At 39.1% G+C, this 23,122-nt stretch overlaps 1 protein-coding gene across 1 annotated transcript in view; it reads left to right on the top strand.

The window, feature by feature from the left end:
* The window catches only part of LOC134661244 (uncharacterized), a 104,635-nt gene extending 84,401 nt beyond the window's left edge, over nt 1-20,234 (top strand). The window contains exons 23-33 of the mRNA XM_063517231.1: nt 77-230; nt 1,010-1,128; nt 2,352-2,451; nt 5,743-5,812; nt 11,256-11,369; nt 11,447-11,563; nt 12,211-12,326; nt 12,761-12,914; nt 13,426-13,525; nt 14,534-14,627; nt 20,157-20,234. Coding sequence (XP_063373301.1) covers nt 77-230; nt 1,010-1,128; nt 2,352-2,451; nt 5,743-5,812; nt 11,256-11,369; nt 11,447-11,563; nt 12,211-12,326; nt 12,761-12,914; nt 13,426-13,525; nt 14,534-14,627; nt 20,157-20,234 — 1,216 coding nt within the window. The remainder of the gene's footprint in view (nt 1-76; nt 231-1,009; nt 1,129-2,351; nt 2,452-5,742; nt 5,813-11,255; nt 11,370-11,446; nt 11,564-12,210; nt 12,327-12,760; nt 12,915-13,425; nt 13,526-14,533; nt 14,628-20,156) is intronic.
* Nucleotides 20,235-23,122: the final 2,888 nt, after the last annotated feature.

Genomic DNA, 23,122 nt, shown 5'->3' on the forward strand with positions numbered 1-23,122 from the left:
CAGCCACGATAAACACTCGGTTCCACAATATTAAACATCCCAGTTTAATCAAGGACTAAAAAACCTCAAACCACAGATGCTTGGGCGTCAGCGAGTGGAAGTCAGCGGTGGAGGACGGCACGGCGGAGACGGGCGACGGCAGCGGGGCGAGCGGGGAGGAGGCGTGGGGGACGCCCTCGTCTGGCGACCTGTCCGATAACATGCCGGACTCCGAGCACGGCACGCTCTCTGTAAGTGTGGAACGGCGTAGGTCGAACGGTGAAGAGAAGTGTTGGCGGCAGCGGGGCGAGCGGGGAGGAGGCGTGGGGGACGCCCTCGTCTGGCGACCTGTCCGATAATCTGCCGGACTCCGAGCACGGCACGCTCTCTGTAAGTGTGGAACGGCGTAGGTCGAACGGTGAAGAGAAGTGTTGGCGGCAGCGGGGCGAGCGGGGAGGAGGCGTGGGGGACGCCCTCGTCTGGCGACCTGTCCGATAATCTGCCGGACTCCGAGCACGGCACGCTCTCTGTAAGTGTGGAACGGCGTAGGTCGAACGTTGAAGAGAAGTGTTGGCGGCAGTGGGGCAAGCGGGGAGGAGGTTTGGGGAACACCCTCTTCTGGCGACCTGTCCGATAATCTGCCGGACTCCGAGCACGGCACGCTCTCTGTACCTAAGTGGGGAGTGGGGGGTAGTGGGGTGAACGGGAGGAGGCGTGGGGGATACCCTCGTCTCGGAACCTGTCCAATAATCTGCTGGACTCTGAGCAGAGAGACACCATCTCTGAATTACGAAAAGGTAATAAAATCTAAGGAAACCTCTGAAATGTAACTGGAAGAGATAGTTCAAACTTTTAGTACGTCTTTTTACTCGTTGGCATGCACTACCTTGTGTACTTATTCGTTTTGTGCAACAAAGTGTTTACTAATTTACAAAAAAAGCGAGAACGTAGAACAAATCTTCAAAGAAACTTCCACTTTTATAACAGTGGTACATATGCCTTTTGAACAGAAAGCCTTTCACTTTCACAGTCACCCACGAAGTCTTCATCGTCGTACGCCGGAGACGACGATACGGAGCTGATGATGGATGAGCTCCTCATGGCGCCCACCATCACTGGACCTACGACGCTGAGGCCGCTGCTACCCAGGTAAATATACGCAACATTCCATGGTTCTTAATATAAATACAATGTGCCTTCCACTGTTTTAGGTGCAGGATTTTGCTCGCTAAACTGAGCTACTTTTAAGGGTTTCATAGCTGGCTTTAGGCCTTTAGGCTGATCAGATGTCGATGTTTTTGTCGAGGCCAAAAAACGTTTACGATTTCGGGATTGGTGCCATAATAAAAGTAGCTCAGTTTTCAAAGCCCAACAGTCGACGACACGCTATAGATGTCATGGCCAGATCTTAGTATTGATCATTTCATGATGTGGCAATCATTTCATGAACTGATCGGTTGGCCACGTCATGAAAAAGTCATACCTAACCTAACCATCATGAAGAGATCAATTCTAAAATTCCATTTAATGAAATTATGAAATTCTAAGATCGGGACACGACATTACGTAGACAAAGAGATGGTGAAAGAGAGAAAGTTTAAGGAAAACTGTGCCTCAGAATTTGACAGATGAAGTAAGTAATACACTGTACAGATTGATAGTGATTGTCAACTTTTGACACCCAGAGTTTGCGGTAGGCGTATGGAGCCATACAGGCCCCGTAGACAACATGCCAATCGCAAACTCTACGTGGCGAACGAAACGCAACTGTCACAGTCACACTTATAAGGAAGAGTGATAGAGAGACACAAAGCGATTCGATGGCGAAGCGATAGCGATTGTCACCTTGGCTAGGCCGGCAGTTCTATCTACATAACATTAGGCTGTCAAATTCAAAGCGCTGTCTTTGTGATGGTCACTTGAACCAAGCGTGAACTTTAATCAAATTTGATTTTTGTCTGTTCTTGTCCCCACTTTGAGTCACACTATAATAGCTAGCTGCATGCCTACTTCTGTGTTAGATTAGCACATTCATTAAGAGATAATATTTTACAGTACTACTAGTTTCCTCATATTTTTCTGAAATGTTTATCTAATGAACTATGTATTGGATACCAGAATAAAAAAACCGGTATTAACCGACAACGGGTATTAAACAACTCGTAGTACTGCGGCGGTAGCACGGTTGCATTGTTATCGCTTGTCACCAGGTATATAGGTGCGAAAGTGACGGACATAGTGACAGGCGATAAAATTGAACCATGCTGCGCCCGCTGGAAGACCCATTAATATTACTTTAGGTACTTTACTCACTCCCAATTGGCAGATGAACAAAATTTTACACAAGATACTAACCTTGAAACGTAACGTAGGGATATTTTTAGGAGAAGACTGGAACCCCTGATGGAGGAGGAATGCTCGGACAGTGGCAGCGAGGACAACAAGCAGACGCCCACCAATTCAGAAGACCAGGTGAATATCTTAGTAGTTAAGACACTTAGGCCCCTTTGCTCCATCTCACTAACCCAGGGTTAAGCGGGTGGCGCTTAGGGTCACTTGCACCATTGACTAACCCGGGGTTAACCGGTTCAACCTGTAGTTACCATACCAGTACAATTACACTGGGTTAACGGTTTAACCGGTTAATACCGATGGGATGGTGCAAGTAGCGCTTATGGGTCATACACAGATTCTCAAACAGAAGTTATGTGGCTCTAGGAGAGGTACAAATATATCGCAGCACAGAAAAAGAGTGAGTGTTAGAGTCTGTGCGGAAAGAATGGAGTCGTGAAATATATGGGATCCAATACATTCTACGACTCTTCTCTTTCCGCACAGACTATATGGAACTTATACCCATTTTCACCAGCGGCCGTAGCACCGTCGCATTTTTATCACCTGTCGCCATGCCTATCACGTTCTACAAGTATGTAAGTGCGAAAGTGACAGGCATAGTGACAGGCGATAAAAATGGAACCATGTTGCCACCGCTGGGCTGCGCGAGACTTGTACCCCCAGATCCTTATTAGAGACACAAGAATGTCCCGTGAACACGAAATGAAGTAGGTATCCCATAAAAAAGGGCACTAAACTTTGCATTTATCCATAGAGACATGAATATATTTGATGTGTATGAACTTGCGAATGAGTTACTGCCTTCCTTTAATGCGTTTTGCAGCAAACTGTCTTATATTAATGTGGTACAACTATTTAAGTAAATTCAGACTACCAGGCATTAGTATGGCCAGTTTATTGATTATTCTTTTGATAGCTAGAACAAGTTATACAAATAAAATACTGATCTTTTTTTTTTCGACTGGACGACTAGTAGCTTTCCATCTTAGCCATCCTTTAGATGACTCACGCTAGAACGGTCAGGGTCTGAGCTGAGGCGCCCGACACTTCGTTTTTTATAGAAAAAATCACGTGATCACCGATCACCCGTCATAGAAAACGATGTGTCGGGTGCCTCGGCCCGGACCTAGATCGTTCTAGTAGTCTTTCGCAGGTTAATAAACCGTACTAGTGTAACAATGTCTTAGATTAAAAATCTAGTCGACTGCTACAAAAAAACTATGTTATTATAGCTCGTAATAAGCCCGAGAAATTCCCCGTATTATTTAAGTAGGTATCTCTGTTTATAATTCATATTAATTGATTGAACCCTGGACCATGTTTCAAAATGAAAATGATATTTATATGCACGCGCGTAACGTATTAAAGATTCATAACGTTGCTCTACGAGTATAATAAGAATAATAAGAATAAGAAGGTATGTAGGTATGTATGTAGGTACAGAAACAAAAATCAATCGAAAATTTTGTTTTATCAGTATACAAGTAAATCATATTATTTATAATAATCTGGTTGATTTTATATCTGGTACGAAACCATAATCATTTTAAAGAACTAAAATAATATTTTATGGGAAAGCTTTGCCAAGAACAGTCACATTTTGAATGGTGCGACCCTCGCTTATTTTGAGTAATTTTTACCTCAGATAAACAATAATATAGAGGTGAAAAAGGAGAGGGTCCAGAGGGTCTTATTGACCTTTCAGTAGAAGTAGTATAACACGCTAGAGTTAGACCAAGCTATGGCAACTTGGCAGCGATTTTGATAGCCTACTTAGACTGTGCAAGCGTTATTCAACGCATCTCAAATCTATAGTGTATAGCTTGAGAGTAAAATCATTTTGAAACATGGTCATTTAATACACTGGCCCACAAATAGCATGACTGGAATGGTGCATGCGTTGTGCATGATCCATTACTGTTCAAATTACTAGAACCTTACACCTGTACAGTTGAGGGGTTAGCTAGTAACTGATCAAATTGGGGCAGAGTGCCGGACTATCAACTTAGTAAGGTCGGATAAGAAGGACTGTTAGTTTTGTAGAAACTAGAGTTTTGTGAATCTAAGTTTGAAGAACTTGACTCGTTTTAACGAGGTTCAGCGCTTAAAAATCTTGCGAGTCTTTTAAGTACCCAGTCGAGTCTTTTTATTATCACGAGTATTTAAACTACTTTTTGGTCTCTCTCGTCAAACCGACCTTTTATATTTCGTAATTCCTTTTCGTCAAAACCGGCGTTAGATGTTAAGTACATTTAATGACAAAAGTACGCCGAAAACCATATTAATGAATAAGAATGCCGGTTTAGTACGGCCATAAAGTTCGATTGAAACCCCTTTTCTACCCTACCTATGTATTATCTACCCCTTTGCCTATGTATTATGATTATGATTTTATTACTATATTAAAATAAATGCGTAGGTAGAGGTACCTAAAGTTCCAGCTATCAAACTCGATTAGTATCTTGACAAGATCTGAAAAAATCTTACTCTGTAACATAACTAAATAGTAGGAAACATTCTCAAAATCCGAGAATTTCATAGTTTTTCCAGTACCTATTTAACGAGTTTCAAGGTAACGAACATTGAATCAACAAGATCATTATGTTACTATTATCAATATAAAAAACCAGGCGACCCTGAATAATGCAACCTACCTACTCCTTATTTGAAACGATTTCAATAGTCTGTATAGTTTGAGGCCCAAAATCTTGCATCTAATCCTTACATGCCAGAAGGCGCATTATTTGTGACCAAAAACCCTGCAAGCATGCGTACCGCTAAATTGTCTAAAAGACACCTAGCTTGAAAGCCTTGGAGTTCGCATGGGTTCACATTTATTTAGTACTTGAGATCAATAATCTTTCATCTAACGCCGGTCCGTCCCGTTAAATACATTGGTGATTGATGGCATTGAAATCTCCCATCTATAACTCAGGGGGCCAAAAACTTTTCGCGTAATGGCGTCTCACCCCGAAATGCTCAGGGCACATGCTACATTTTCTAAAAGACAATGAAGCTTGGTAAAGTCTGCAGCGCGGGCTCGCATTCAACAACTTTAGGCCAAAAATTGATGGCAAATCTCAGCGTGCATTGGCTCGCATTTAAAACTCCGGGGCTGACGTCTCACCCCGAAATGCTAGAGGGCACAAGAGATCAAAAACCCTGCATCTCTAGGCGCCCCGCTACATTGTTTAAAAGACAAAGACAACTAGCCTCGTAAAGTCTGCAGCGCGGGCTCACATTTAACAACTTTAGGTCAAAAATCTCGCATCTAACGCCGGTACCGTTAGGTACATTGAGCACAGCGCGCATGGGTTCACTCAGGGGCCAAAATCCATTTAATTGGCTAAAGGGTAGCTAGGCGATGTCTCACATTTGAATGTTCCGCTGACGCGGCCATTGCCGCAGGGCAGCGCGCATGGGCTCGGTGCTGACGGCTGCTCCGACGCGCGCCGGCCGCCCTCTGCTTTAGAGTCAGGTGAGTTTACTGTTCATATTTTACTGTGGTGGTCCTCACATGGAGCCGCACACCGCTCACGCTGCGTCTTACGTAAGCTAACAGCTCGCGAACGCGAGCGAAACGCGGCACGGCGTTCGCGTTCGCAAAAAGATCGCTCACGTACCTAGGACACTTCTATAGGTATACAAGGATTGGTTCACTTCGCGTTCGCGTGTTGTTCGCCTACGTAGTACGCTGCGTCAGCGCAGGTTGGATATCCTATACACGGTGTCGGAGTATGAAACGAAAGCCAATGGCAGAGGTCCATTAGAGCTACCGATGTGATGAGCGAAAATTAGATGAGCGTCAAATCATTGGTCTTCGTTTGATCCATACGGAAGCGACACCCTATAAACTGTATAAGGTCAATGTGGCTAATACCATCATAGGGACTATTCCGTCCACGAGCGTATATTTCTTTGATTTTTAATCGTAGGAAAAAACCATCTGCTTTTGATTGCTGAAACTAAAAGCAATCGCTGCTTTGTCGATGAAATTATCAATATTGTTCGTTGATCGAGAAAAACGCTGGTAGACGGAATAGTCCCTATTCATTCATTCATTCATTCATAATCATTTATTTGCACATAAAAAGGGTTTTACATACAGGTGTTATAAAGTTGACGGAATTAGCCACATTGACCTTACGCTGTTTTAGTTCACACGCTGGAGCGGTGTGTGGATCTGTATCAGTGTGAAAATCGCGTAAAGCCCGACTAGGCTAACTTTGCACCGACTTGAACAGAACAAAGTGAGGGATTGTCATTATAAAGCGTCATGTTTTCATAGTTTTTTGTTTTATGATGATGACATGGCCACACTATGTCATTGCAAACGCCATGCAGAGTTAGCTTGGTCCGACTTTACACAATCTAAAAAGTCTTCTCCGAAAGCATTATTCTTTTGTTTTTCGAAACTTTTCTACTTAATTACGTTGTAAAATTTTGAATTTAGTTGTACCGGCATTTAAGCTTTAAGGACTCATTTAGACGGTGCGAGAAATCGCATGCGAGTTTCATTACATTGCGTCATTTGATCGGTCGGCTGAATTGATGTCACCTCAATGTTCCGCAATGTAACTAAAATCGTATACGAGTTCCGCGAGTTCGCGCGCCGTCTAAATTAGCCCTAAAACTAGGTAACCGAACGTTACGTCTGTATTTTTTTGCAACAAAGACTTTTGCTTTCGGTCAAATGTGGCTTTCCAATACAAAAGGGTCCTTGTGCACATGGAGCGTAAGGACCCTTCTGTGATGGAAAGTCACAAATATATGTATTAACAGCTTTATTATATGTTATCTACTATGGACACAAATAGTAGAGTTTGGTTTATGTTCATGTCCCTTTAAAATGGTAATGTAGATTCCCAGTACATAAAACCATAGAGAAAAAAATACATAGAGTGCTCACTCCATACATCAGTTCAGACTATTAATTTCAGTGTCTACATCTAGCATCGAGTAGCGGAACTATCAGTATTGCTACTTGACAATAGATGTAGCACCGACCGGAAAGTCTTATCTCAACAGCATAAGACTTTCCGGTCGGTGGCTACATCTATTGTCAAGTATAGCAGTACTGATAGTTCCGCTACTCGATGCTAGATGCTAATAGTATTTTTGGTACTAAAACTGATGTATGGAGTGAGCACTCCATGTATTTTTTTCTCTATGATAATACAGAAAGTAAACTTTTGATGCCAAGCATATTAAGTACATAATATGTTGTCTAAGTAGGGTAAGGTAGTTTATAGATCTCGTAAGAGGGTTTTGTTACTCGCGGTTCTTTTAACCCCACCCTACCCTTTAAAGATATAAAGAAATGTTACCGATTTTAATGTTTTTTTGTGTATTTCATTTGCATAATTGATTATATTACACTGATTGATAAGTTCATAATTACACACATTTGTATCATGTAGCAAAGTAAAAGTATTTAGTTAAAGATTTGTTTATTTGTTTATTATTTATTACGAAATATATAAGCATTACAGTCCAAAGAAACCAAGTCGCTTATATACTAGGACTAATCATTTAGATAAAATTAACCACAAAAAATATAATAATACTTAATACAAATGTCATAAAATCTAGAAAAGTAACACGCCACAAAATATACAATTTAAATAATTAAATCAGTAAAGTTGTAAACCATTTTTGAATTAAAACAAATCCTTGTAATAAACTATACAAAGTTATTATTTAAATAAATTAAAAGTTTTCGACCAAATCCACCAACACTATCCGCAAACACGTCTATATGTGGGGCGTCGACGGACATGGCATTAAGCAAAGACAGGGCCCTCGCGGTAGGTGCGCTCCCTGCGCGGCGCGTGCGCACTGCGCTCGCCGCGAAGAGCCGCTGCGGGCGCCTCGCCGGCAGCGCGCTCAGCCCTGCAGGACAGGGGCGCGCATTCGGTACAAATAAACCCAACCTCCCCAGCACACAGGGGTTATTTACTTCACCATTGAGAATTCCATAATAATGGATCAACAGCAGCAGTTTGCGTCTGAGGTTAAGCGTGCTGAGTCCCACCATACCCAGCACGAAAAGAGAGGGATACATATAAGGGTAGTACCCGTAAATTCGTTTGTAGATATATCGCGCGAACCGTCTTTGTACCCTCTCGATCATCAGCCTATACTTTTCCTCACTGGGGTCCCAAGTAAGGGCTCCGAACTCCAGCTTGCTCCGGATATACGCATTGTAGAGCATCATAGCCACTGTGGTATTTTTAAATTCCGCTGATACCCTCATTATAAATCCTAAGGTTTTGGTTGCCGTTTTACAAGTGCTAGTTACATGCTCCCGAAAGTCTAGCTCCACATCCAGAGCAAGTCCCAAATCCCTTACCTGGTACACTCTTTCGAGTGAGGTATTCCCGAGATAATACGCAGAATGAATTGGAGAGCGAAATTTACCTCCATACTCTGCTTAATAAATTTCTTATTGTGTTCAATATTAACAAAATATACCTACTAAAAGGAAAAAAATGAACTCCATTCATTAAAAAAATCGACAAAATTTGTTTAGAGAAAATAATATTATTTTATTATTCAAGCCCAAATTTTTATCACAAATAACGTTAAACACAATACATAACATACATCACCACAAACGTGTATATATCAGATATAAACCTATTTCGTATTTCATCGCTAAAGAAATATTAAGACGCGTGAAATACCTAGTGCAAAATATTGCAGCCGTAGCTATAAAAACCAAAGTAGTTAGACCCGCCTGTTCCTATCTCTATTGCCCGCGCATAATTATATTGCTGTCTCGCACGCACAGTGTCATCGACCCCTGAGGGCCTACCGCGAACCACGTTAGACGTGTTGCCTCTCCGTCGCACTTGTAAATTCGTACGTAAGTGTGACAGGGAGGTAACACGTCGAACGTGGTTCGCGGTAGGCGAACAGCAATATAATTACGCGCGTGCGATAGATATAGGAACCAGCGGGTCAATGAACGAAATTATTTGTGCTTAGCGTTCTTACTTAAATCGATTGTCAAACGTTACCGTTGGGCAGCTTAATATACGTTGGGCAGTATATGTATTGGCACCAGAGTTGAAGTCATACTCATATCACAACAACAGCAACAACATGTCATGTAATAACATGACATCGGGATACTGAAATTAGTATTCTTTTTTCGTACCGATAGCAAGTCCAAGAGCCAAACGCGAGATTAACCAAAAAGTTTCATCCAGGTATTCAAATAAATATCGTGCACTTAAATTCTCATTTGACCACTCATTCGATAATTCACTAGAGTTAAACCAAGAAAAGTCTGCAGAGAGTTTGACAGCACACGCAGTGTTTAATCGTCAAACATCTATGAAATTATGACGTAGAAATAACACTGGCAAAGCGTGTGCTGTCAAAATCTCTGCAGACTTTTCTTGATCTAACTCTATCTTTCTTGCAATTAATATACAAATGTGCTAAAAAGTTTCCAAAAAGTTCTCGAAAATTTCAGGAAAAAATTTACAGGGGACAAAGAAAACTTGGATATGGAAATTATAGATTCCCATGCATAAAAATATGAGAAGTTTCTGGAATTTTTGGAAATTTTTGAAATTTCTGTGGTTCTGACGGCGCATCAGTAGCTGTATATATATATAATGAAATAACGATTCACCTCAGCCCTCCTGCGACTCCTAATACCATCTACTTTAGCTGTAAAAACTGTGCATAATATTTAGCATTTGCTTTAAGCGTCTTAATAATTCTTTGTCCATAAGTATGGGCATCACTAATATTTACTTCAAAAGTTTTATTAATTATTTAACCACACGTTGGTGGTGTACACACATATTAACATTGAAATACATGTTGGCAGCAAAATGGACATCTTGACAGAGAGGTGAGACACTTCCGAGAACACAGTGCATGACAAATGTCAATTACAAATATTACAGGAGTTTCCAAACTCTGGGCCTCGGCCACGTAACTGTAAAATAAAGCCGAAGAACACATACATTTTCTTCCTTTGCACAAAAAAAACACGGAATCATACGAAAAACATATTACACCAAAGAGGGACAGGGTTCATAAAAAAAATTGGGAACCCCTGTACTGTAAATTCGGTAGTTAAGTTTTATTTTATCTATTTTATTTTTAAATGATATGAACTCCTTATCCAAAATTCACATACCACTCACTTGCTTTTGTTACCTAAGCAATATAGTTCACATGAATATCAAGCAAGTGATTGGTCGTTGAGACATTGTTAAAGCACTATCTTAGTCATTAAACAAGCATGAACAATAGTTTCACAACACACACACCGAACACGATACACGGAATAGAAACCGAGAGAACGGACTTGATACACTGGGCGAATATCACTTTGTAAAAACACTTTATCAGAACAGAAAAGAATGCAATCATATTTTTAAAAGTAAGTAGTACAATATAGATACGTCGAGTCTTCAATCCGTAGCCTCGTGAGGCTCAATATACTTTATAAATACGAGTACATAACAATGTACGTTTCGTTGCAATCTAATGAGAACATTTCATGAACCAAATAAACAGTACTTTTGTTTCATTGCTTTTTAAACAAACGAAATTAATCCCAATTTACTTAATACCTACAGCAAGGTTCGAATTAAAACGTTCTGAAATTTTTGTATGGTGGGCCTTACGAGAGTTACGAGGCTAGCAGAATCGAATTCTAGTCATAAATACATGATAATTACACAAACCCTTAATTCAATCTTTTACAATGTGACACACAATAATGTGAATGTGATAGCACATAAGGTGACGTGAGAGACTGAGAGATGAAATGCTATGAAAACAGGTGAGTGATGAGATGACGAACGAGTATGGAGGAAAAAGACAAATGCTACTCTGAAAAGGGCAAGCGAATAATGATGATGATCCAGCACTTAAGGTATATTTTCCAACAGAAGCAGAGGGCGGGTGTGGCGCGCGGGCTGGCGGGGGCCGAGGTGCCGGCGCGTCCGATCTGAGTCCAGATCGGACGCCCACCAACGAGGCGCCCTTACCGCTCTTACAATCTGGTAAGAAAGATATATAAAATCCTGGAGACTCCTGAAAGGCTGCCAAGATCACATAACAATCATGCAATGTGTTTCAGCTTCAAGAGAGTATGCGGAGCGTGCCGCTGCTGGACGCCGGGGCTCAGCCAGCTCAGCAAGCACGCCCTCCACACTCGAGCGCACCGCCATACACAATATACCGCACCAATCTCCAGGTTATTGTATTATATTGAAGCACGAACAGATTTCTGCAACTCGACGACTGGCGCCTACTTTTCATGAAGGGGGTGGGGGGTAGATTAGTTCAACCAGCCTATCTCCTCAAGGTACGCCTGATGTTGAGTAGGACCTCGGGGAGATCTCTCAGAGATTCGAGATCTTTTGCCCTGTATGGAGCCACTCCGCTGCATTCCAGCAGTTCCAGCATCAAATGAAAGGCTGTGTCGTAAGTCTTCATACAACCTCTGTTATAACACTGGTTACCATCCTCAATCCATCTCGAGGTAATAATAAAGACATGAACAATAACGGATCCACAATATTCCTCATCAATGTATAGGTTACGCCAACAGTTATACAAGCGTATGTGAGTTGTATTCGACGCCATCTCTTCTTCTATCTTCCAATATTCCACACCAATCTTTAGATAAGACTAATAGCGAAACAAGTGTATGCGAGTGGTATTCGACGTTAGCTCAGCACGCCCTTCTGTGCACCGCCATCCACAATATGCGAGGAGAGAGAGGATAATACTGACTAAATTTAACATCATTTAGGGTACACTAGTCAGTCTCATTGAATGTATTGATCGACGCGTGCAATAGTTAATACCATAGTATTTTATAAAACAACTTTGTCACAGTATCGGAGCGTGCGCCGGACCCTCAACCGGAGGAGCGACTCAGCCCCCGCGCAGAGATGCGGCTCGCTTTGGACCAGGGGACGGATGTACTGGCGCAGCAGGAGGCGAGAAAACAGGTCAGTTATGTTTAAAAACATCTTATCTTATTTCGCGGGACCCCTAGCGGATACTCTTCGAACTATCGGGATCTTTTATGCAATTTCCCCTTCAAGAGCAAATTTTTGATCTACCCAAGAACAAGAGATTTCAAAACATTACTTTGGCCCTCTACCAAATCTAGATTCCGGAATCCAAAAATAATTCAAAACTTACTGCTCATAGATCTGGATCTATGAGCAGTAGTTCTGAATTATTTTTGGATACGTGAAAGTAAATAATGGAAATATTAGTCCAAACAAACAAGCTTTTTTATAATTTCAAATTGTTAACCCTCGACGCGAAAAGGTGTGTGAGAAGTTTGCTGTCTTTATAAAACTACTACTACTAGGTACTTAGATTTCACAGACGTTGATATAAATTACGTTGTTATCCTCTGTTCCCCTGTCCACAGGCTGGCGGGTCAGACCCCTGGTCGTTTCGCGCGGCCTGTCAGCGGTCGCTGCTCCGTCGGGTGGCGAGCGCGGACGCGGTGACGCTCTGCCGCGCTCAAACCCGCCGCACCGCGCCGCATACTACTTCGCGCAATTCTGTATATGCCTGGAAAGGTGAATTATCTTACTGATCGTGCTGTCTCTGTGTGCGAGCAACGCCACACCGCATCGCATTCACTACAGGGAAATTCCACTAGAATGTCGCTTACGTAACGCTTTTGCCCTGTATGGTACTTCGCACTTAATTAGGGCCTCGCGGAAGCCAACCCTTATTAGGGTTTCGTACCCAAAGGGTAAAAACAGGACCCTATTACTAAGACTCCACTGTCCGTCTGTCTGTCACCAGGCTGTATCTCCGGTGATAGCTAGACAGTTGAAATTTTCACAGATGATGTATTTCTGTTGCCACTATAACGACAAATACTAAAAAGTACGGAACCCTCGGTGGGCGAAACCGACTCGCACTTGTCCGGTTTTTATCACCTTGAGAATTCACGATGAAATAAAAGGGCCTTGCCTACGCCTATTAGATTAGTTAACGCTACGCCTCTGGGTAGAACCACCTATAAGGTAGTTTTTGTTTGTGTATACATTTATGCTAATAATGTAATGTTTCACGTGCCAGTTCCAGAAAGCGAGAAACTTTCGGAGATGGAGCAACTGGCGCGAGTGGAAGCTCAGACGATGCGTTCGCGGACGCGCTCTCTATGCCAGAACGGGAAGATGTAAGTATCGCCGCCGTATCTTCATTCGACAACCTTTTGGGAGGGTGTGAGGGGGCTCTTCTGCATCCCTGCTTTGGAGCCTGCTTCGGGCACAGAATAAATAATAGTACTAGGTACAGAAGACTCACTCTCTAACAAAACGCGTCTGTTACGATCAGCACAGATATGGCCGCTAGGTTGCGACAGCGCCACGCGCGGCTTATAGCTAGCCACCAAAATTGGTGTGGAGCGGATGTACTTTTAGCTACCTGTAGCAAAGCGACGAAATCGCGGAGTGAGCCACGCCTGCTTCGGGTCACGCCCCACCTTGTCGGTCGTTCGCCGTCGTTTTGGGGACGGCTGTGAATCTGGTGCTTGCCAGCTTTATCACTACCGGCGGTTATCCAACCCCACGACCCCTAGCCTGGTGATAACGTTTGAGCTGTAAGTATCGTCATCACCGATGGAATATAGACGCAGCTGTCAGGGCGTCCGCTAGCTGGCGCGTTTGCACGGGGCGGGTAAGGGTGAGTCCACATGACACTTATCGGACACGTATCCTAAATTACCCCGCCCGTGGCTTTTAATATTACCCAATACATAATTTCTCGTTATTAAAAAGTTGAGATGGTTGGCCACTAAAAGTTTTGATTGCCTAAAATTAAATTCTATATCGTGAGGTGACAACCAAAACTCACTAATTACAACCACAAGTTAATAACTTTAGTGGACACACTTGAATAAGGTTGATTTATGTTAAATTGTTTTTTAGTGGTTGTCACCTAACGGTTTGTTTGTCAGGATAATTCAAATTTATCATCAAAAGTGCAATAAACAATTTGTGCAATTTAAGCGCTTCAATTTTGGAACGCCAACGGGTGTGAATTGAAGCCCGAAGCCGAAATCGAGGGTTTAATTAAAACGAGTATTCATTAAAAAGGGGAAAAAAAATACTGCTGCCTAATTTCGGACGTACTTTACGAGTTTACGACCCTAGCTTTAAATTTTACATTTTTAATCTGATTCCAGATTGGGTTTCCTCCGCCGCCGAGCCTCCTCCGATAGCCCCCGTCGGGAGCCCTTGCTGCTCGGTACTCGCCCCTTCTCCCCCCGACGATCTACAGTGAGCAACCATGATGGCTATTATAAGATTTGCTTTGTCAACGGCAATGTGTGAATGGGACAGGACGATACGTCAGTGTCGCACGTCCGACCATTTTAAGTATATTGCTTTTTTAAATGGGCTTGTAGCGTCACTCATAACGGATTCGTAGCTAATCGCGCGGCACTTATAAAAGAAACAATGCCTCTCGACCCTCTTGTTTAACAGATTAAGGTTTCAGCCGAAAAATATACATACATACAGAGTGTAAGACTCGTACAGAGTGTAAGAAAAATAGCAATTCATGTAAGGACATAATCAGTATCGTGTTCAGAGTAGTATTAGGCCAGTGTCAGGCGACAATTGTCATGTCGGTATAATAATGGATCTAAAGTAAATATATTACTGTCATTGGTGAAATATAGTCAGCTGGCTTGTTGGCACTATTAGAAAAACTTGACTTAGGTTTTATCAAGGCCTGAATGTTTTCGCCTTAGGGCTATTCATGAAAAATACACTTAGTTACAAGTTACAACACTATGTCTAGACAAATAGCAACAGAGTCTTTAAATAGTTTTTCGTTGTTGCGGTTGTATTATAACTAATACATGTCCAAGTCCTCGAGTTCCTTAATGGTAAATCAATCAGTTTAAAATCAACATGGCTGACATAACGGACGTGCGAAACTGACGATATTTTAAGAGCTTTGCGATTCCCTGCACGCCTTTAGCTTGTGCCTGTATGGGAGGACATTACGAGTCATATTCGGACTGGAAAACTAAAAAAGTCCCTTTTTCTGAATAAGTATTACGGGCATTGAAGCTTTTTAAGATTGAAGCATTTGACCGGTTTCAAATTTATGGCCACTCTACGCTTGGTATCTACCGTAACTATCAGAAAAAGCTAATTAGAAACCAATCTGTTTGCCGTTCATGACTCTTTTGGAGACTACACACTAGGGTTCAAATCAACATCGATCATTTTGTCTCTGTCATATTTATAATGAAGAAAATTGTTGACGATTAATACTTGATATTTTATTTAAATTAATTTTCTCATACACGTATATGTAGTTGACACCATTTGTGATTTACACGTACCATTAGTTGCACAAACAAAAACATACTGACCATTTTAAAAACCTTATTAATATCGTTGGGTCTCAAGATGGTCACTTAAAAGTTAGTTGTTCACGACGGCACGACGTTCTTGCACTCTACAAAGAAAGGGAAACTCCTAAATATGTACCTAATTGTTTTCATGATGTGTGGTCTCCTGTCCAGGCACTGGCTTAGCTTTGTCCCTTACTGAGAACTGTCATAAGCTAGTCGTTTTTATTGGCGTTATGCTATCCTTTTATTAACTGTACCTATTATGAAAAAGACAATAACCTCACGTATTTTAAATATCAAGTGAAAAAGTAATAAATTAATTAAAAGTAATTCAAACTATAAAGCTCGAATGTTTATTTGGGGTGACAATTACAGATTGTCAGAATTATCACTGTAACTTTTTGTCAAATTGATCATTACTCTTACTAGGTTTGCTTGTCAGAAAGCGCTTGTTAGGAAATTTTGTAAGATTATTAACATTTTTAGTGATTCGTTATTATTACTTTATTAACCTCAAATGTTCATCAATATTTAAGTCAGGTTATTGTCTATATTTACTTCACTTACATCGACTTAAATGTGTTATTAGATTCATTGCATTTTCACTATTCATATTAAATACAAACAAAAAACATAATGTTATACATATATGAATACCTATTTAAATTAAAACTATAAACTGAATTAAAAATTGCTTGATTGTGACATGGGTTGTTAAAAAAATATATACTGTCCGGAAAAATATAGGACTAAGTATCGTATTTAACGTTAACGTTAATTGAAGTAAAAATGTTGGTACTTGCCACATCACACCAAAAGGTTAGATACGATTTAAAATAAATAAAGTTTCTAGCTTACTTTTAGCCTGTAAAGGTTTTCAGGATTTGACTAGTAAAGTAAAAATTAAAATATAATTGTAATTAATATATACATTAGTCTTCGTTACCTCTTCTTTAACGCCATACTGCCTTGAAGCGACGGAGATCGAATGTGAATCGACGGTAAACGTGTCGGCCAACTGAGCAATGTCTTAGATAAATTTTAAATTGTTAAACCATGGGGTTGTTTTCATTAAATAAATTTACTGTAAGTAAAAGTTTGAAATTATTGTTGGTTAGCTGATGATATTTGCTACGACGCTTGGCTACGTTGGTTATTGAAGCTCAATTGAAATATTGTACCAAAAAAGAATCACTAAAACCAATTTGTCATCATAAACCATAGCCCAATAATCATTTAATAGAAACGTGAATCTACCTAATTACATAGCATCATCGATACTCGACGTAGTCAATCGTTTATTGTTTAAAACAAGTCAATATTGGCATTAGAAATACGAAGTAGACGTTTTTGAAGGCGTGCTTTAAAACTTTAATCTTAATCCGTTATCCTACTGGCGTATAAAGCATAATTAAAATTTTAAACCTCGAATATAAGCATTGGTTACTTAGTCAATTGTTAAACTTGACGTTTCGCGACAGACGGATCAAATATTTCATGTAACAACTGTATATGCAACTTTTTGTCAAATTAAATAGTGAGATGTTTGATATTGCGCTGTAATATTGAATCGTCTATGGGTCCTTGAACGCTCATGTCAATTGTTCTTGCTTAGGCTAAATTTCAATCCAGCTTAATTTTGTTGTTTATTGAAATCTGTCCATTTTACTTCAAAGGATCGAAAAATATATTTATATTGAAATCATTAAGCTTTTCATTATTTGAGTATACCTTGTTTCCTTCTTGGCGTTTACATTGGCATTATAATTAAACAAACGTAAAGAATATTGCCGGCCTAGTCAAGGTGACAATCGCTTGCGCTTCGCCGTCGAATCGCTTTGTATCTCTCTATCACTCTTCCATATTAGTGTGACAGTGACACTTGCGTTTCGTTCGCTATGGAGCGTTAGCGATTGGCATGTTGTCTACGGGACCTGTCTTGCTAAATTTTCGTTACTACTAATACCTAGTATACCTACGCACAATTTTAATGACGTTCCTATAAGTAGTGTTCTCGGCTCTGTTAGATGCGAAACGAATGTTCGTTCAGTTCAGCAAGACAGTACCTAACTACCTAAAAGAGTTTATTTTTTACTTTTGACAATTATAATTAATTTGCCATGACCATTTGCCACGTCATATATACTTCTACTTATATGCAATAGCTTGCAAAAGCTCTATAACCGCATACCGCAGCAGCTTGGCGCTATCACTGCACAACACAAATGAATACCTTGTTTAAGACGAATACAATCTGAAACCACCAACCAGTATTAGTATTTCATCAACTTGATACAACTATCAAAAAAAAATCGCTAAAAAATTGTTAGATGACAACTAATCTGACAATTTTTTAGCGAATTTTTTAGCGCATTGTACCCACAAATATACTACATTGTCATTTGACTATTGTCATGTTGGTATATTAGGCGCCAACCTTTTATCAAACGTGACGAGCGGTAATTTCATATGGAGTAGACATTTCATATAAAATATCAAGCACTCAGTGCCTTATTGTCAGAGTATTGTCATTGTCACTTTTATCGCTGGTCGTGCTATGAAAGGCAGTTGGCTAAAGTTTAAGGATATGGTGTGTAAATGACAGATATTGTAAATATTTCAAAAAAACTGAAAATTTGGTGCAGTGCTGGCATCAGTTTTGTTAGGGTTAGACCAAGTTACCCAGACAGTGCAAGTGTTATTTGAACATCATAATTTCATACACTTGTACGGTCTGGGCTATCAAAATGGCTGCCAACTTAGCTTGGTCTAACTCTATAGCCTTATATAATTATTTCAGCCGCACCTCGCTTTTGGCAAGGAGAAGGATCTTTTTAATCGTGAAGAGCATTCGTCAAGGCTGTTATGAATGTTTTTGACTATTCTTACAAAATTCGCGTATAATTGATACCGCCTTTTTCTTTCATTCTTTATATATTTTTAAGAGCTTTGCCAGTTATCAGATTATCACAGGCGAACGTTGGCTATATTTATGGTTTAGAAACATGTCATGGTCTACATATTGAGTGTAAGGTAAACTATTGCTCGACATGCGAATGCCCAATAGATGACACCCTGCTGTCACCTCTATTGACAATAGTTACAAGGTGACATATACTGGGTCCGTGTCGAGCACCAGTACGTTATCTTATATGATATTTTTTGTTGGGTTAGTTTTTTAATGAGATCCTTGTCCAAATGCAGCCGTTGCCACGCAACCTTCTCACTGAGTCCTTGACAAGACGGATCATAGACCGTATATTTCGTCTGTTTGATTTCTACGTTGCATATGATCACTGTATACTGTCGATGGGTAGAAGTTCAAGATTGTTTAAACTTGACGCACTTGATTTTAAATCATAATGTAAAATGTTTCCATAAAATAGCAATATTTTTACAGATATTTACTAAGGTATAAGTATTACAAAATATATATATAACAAACCAGAATTGGTGGGAACTAATTTAATTCTGCTTTGCATTTAAATTTAATATTTCAAAGGTAAGAACTATTTTTCTTATAAAAATATATAGAAACCAATTAAATTATTGCTATTAGGTGAATACTTTTTAATCATCAGGAAAGATTTAACATAAATATCAGTTATTTTAAAAGGTAAGTTAATTATATCCTTACTATGAAAATGTTTGATCGTCATGCAAAAAAACATGATTGATTCTGAATAGAAGTAAGTTTTAAGGCTGGCGTCCACTAGACTCGCCGAGTCGAGTCGAAACGCGTAGCCGCAGAAATTCGTCTGACGAGCGGAGAGTCGAATCGGCGCGCCGCGGCTATTCGTCAATGGACGCAGTTGCATAGAAAATATAGGAGGCGAATTATTGCGATTCGATTCGATTCGCCTCGGCGAGTCTAGTGGACGCCGGCCTTTAAACTTAAACTTACACGTCAAAAGCTTAGCAAGATGATCAAAGCATATTTTTTTTATACGTAGGTAGGTACCTATTTAACTAATATACTTAATGTAATTTTTTTGTTCGTCAAGAAGTACTAAATCCACAAAAGTAAAGTGTGTAAGTACCTATAGTCTGCCAACCACCAATGTCACTAAAACAAGGACCTAATTTTTTAACACATTTCACTGAAAGTTAACATTTGCCTTTACCTAAAAGGTACCTTTTATACGACTTTATTAAAATTGTCCACTATTTAAGTAAATGGTTGTACTATAATTATACTGTAAATTCGTTGTAATATTACGTTGTAAATCCGTAACATTTTTCAATAAAATACATACGATTTCATTTTCGATGACTTTAAGTAATTTTAATTTACTTAACACTCACAGGTGAGAAGAAGCCTTAAAAAGGTATAATTACCTAAGTGTATATAAGTGATAACGACTGCAAATTACTTTTAGTGGATTATGTACTCATTGACGATCACTGATTTTATGGTTTTTACGTAATATTATTACAGGAGAAGCAATTCGAGAAAAGGTTTTGGAAACAAGTCACTAGAAGACGACAGTCCCTAGGCTCCGTTAGCCAAATATGAACGTAATTATGCGAAACAACCTACTAGTACGGTTTAAAAAAGTGTTCATGTTGTAGATTAAGTGTTCACATCGAACATTATACGTCAAAAGTGACTTTAAATGTGGTTATACTGTACTGGCGTGAAATAAAGGTGATGGCTTCATTAAAGCGACAAAAATGAGTAAACCTCAAAAATAATTACAAGTTTGTTGTCTCACTAGTCACTTTCATGGAAAAATGCCTATAATATGAGTCCGGTTAGAAATAGCTAAACATTTTAGGTGATAATATTATTCATATGAATGTAGCACAAATTGTCATTGTCATGTAACAATTGTCATGTTGGTATAATACAAGCCTGGAGTCAAAAAGCGTTAGATCCAAGTAATTTTCTCGATTAATCGAGCTTGTTAATATATAAGTTGAGGTCGTGTTTAATTTACCGACTCAATTTTGCCTTATTGTCTAACGTCAAGTGTAGTCTACATTGATTGGTAACATTATGTGGCTATAATTATACCACTCGTCACAAGCTTGTTTAATTGTATGGTGGTGTAACTCTACGGAAAATGTAAAGCCTAAGAGTTATTAAGGATACTGTTGCCAGATGACATGCCAAATAGAGACGCATGGGACCCGTCTACCTAACTCATATCTTAGATAGAATCTAATGTTAGTCAGTGATCCTTTATTTTATCTACATTGAGACTAACTATTTAAATAGGACTATTTAAATAAGTATAAATGTTTAACTTTGATACCTATCCATCTTCTTCCCAGTCTTTTGAATTCATCTAAAGATCTAAAGTGCTTTAGACATTCTGTTACTTTTACTTACAGTCAGCAGCAGAAGTTGCTAAGCGGGTGTGGTGATCAAAATTACCTTGCCAGGTTCTTATTCTCTTAACAATAAAGTCGTGTCAAGATCATTTTGAAAACCTCGCTCGCTTAGCAACTTCTGCTGCGGACTGTATACCTACGTATGTATCTTGTTAAGTATGTACTGAATGTGGAACAACTGGCATTGCAGGGAAACCGTGCTATATATCCAGAAACCTTATTTGTTTGTAAATATTTATAACTCTAATAAGATTACATAATTATAATTATGTTCGTTGAAATACAAGTGAAAATGTTATTTGAAAACAAGTTGTTTGTATTATATTAGGAAGTTGTCTTTCTGTCTTTCATTTGAATGACATATGTCATATACAACAATCTGCGTAAACCGATAACCACAACAATAGTAATTTTTTAAATAATATACAGGTAGTATTATGTATAGTACTACATAGGTACGAATAACAAAGCAGTTTTGTTTAGGTAACTTCCTCATTATTGTGGTAAAAATGGGATCACTGACTTATGTAACATAAATTTATAGATTATTCGGGCTATTTGTAGATGTAAATATGACAAAAAGTACGGTTTAATGTTTCTCAACTGTACATAGTTAAATGGATTTAGAATTTTAACGCTATTTTCTATTAATGCTTGATATAGATATTATAGATGTACCTACTATTATATAAGTGTTTTATCTATTTTAAATTTTACGCTCTAAGTATTGACCTTTGCTGTTCACTAAGGAGTTTTTGTGAAATGGTGTTTTAGCTTGAACATGTTTAAATCATTACTAAAGTTAAACTGTTTGAAGAGAATTGAAAACAAATATTTATTGCGTTTATTTCTACGCTTTCTGAGTAAAGCTGTGTTGAGTCATCTTTTTTGTCTTTTAAATATGTTAATATGTACCTTCCTTATTTAAGGAGTTCGTATAAAAAAAGTAAAAATGTCTCTAAAACACCAATGTGTATGCATAATGTTCTATCACTCATCGTTCACCTAATAATATACTTGTTTATTCATTTTATTGTACCTACCATTATCACTAACGGAATTGTTGTCGTATGCAATTCATGGTACCTATTGTAAAAACACTGGAACACATAAAGACACCAATTTTACCAAAGGTAATGTTGTAGATGCATATTTGTCAGTGTTATTTGTTCAAATATTTAAACAAGCCGCGAATCGCACACTATGTTGTATTTTAATACGTCCATTTTAATTGTCGTAATTCTGCTTATTAATTTTAAACTAAAATCATGTTCGAAAGTAATTGTTTAATACACAAAACATGGTATTTAAAATAATAATTTATAAATGTAGACAAATCAGCTTTTTATCACAGGTTAAATGCATCTATTTGGTAACGTCAATTTAAAGCGAACAGAGATTTTTCTTCAGGCAAAGTGTGTCTCAGTGTCTTAGTACAACCGCTATTAAATACAAGGTGCTCACAAATATTTGAGCACGCCTCTATTGTCAAGGGGTTAGACTGCTTATTCAGAAATTGTGAAAACCTTGGCCGCTCCGATATATCTGATGGCGACTGTACCAATGTGGTTGAATTCAAGCATATACCTACCTAACACAGAATATATCAATGTTATTGTCATTTGAATGTTGTATTGAAACCAGTAACAGTTAGATGCCACTATTTTTGCTCCCAATGTAAATATAATCATTCTGAAATGGTTGCTGATAAGTGGGATAACGAGAGTCAGTACTTGCTGAATGTGATATGAATGTGATATTTCCTTTACAAGCCAGGCTGCTGACGAATATGAAAGATACAAAAACATAAACAAAACCACCCAACTAAGTTCTGAAAGTTCCCATAGTCCAAAATTTACTTCAATATCTGTGACTATTATCTGTGACTATGTGTCGCAATTTTAAGGCAAAATATATTCATAAATGGAAGAAAAAACATAGACAACACCAAATAGGACATTGGAATTGATACTTGATTATGTATTAAACTTGATAACCACAGTTGTAGTACTGGACTGTAGTTTTGCGGCACAGGAAAAGACAAGTTTTCAGGAAATTGTCTGTCTC

Source organism: Cydia amplana, chromosome Z (assembly GCF_948474715.1).
Source record: "Cydia amplana chromosome Z, ilCydAmpl1.1, whole genome shotgun sequence".
Taxonomy (NCBI): domain Eukaryota; kingdom Metazoa; phylum Arthropoda; class Insecta; order Lepidoptera; family Tortricidae; genus Cydia; species Cydia amplana.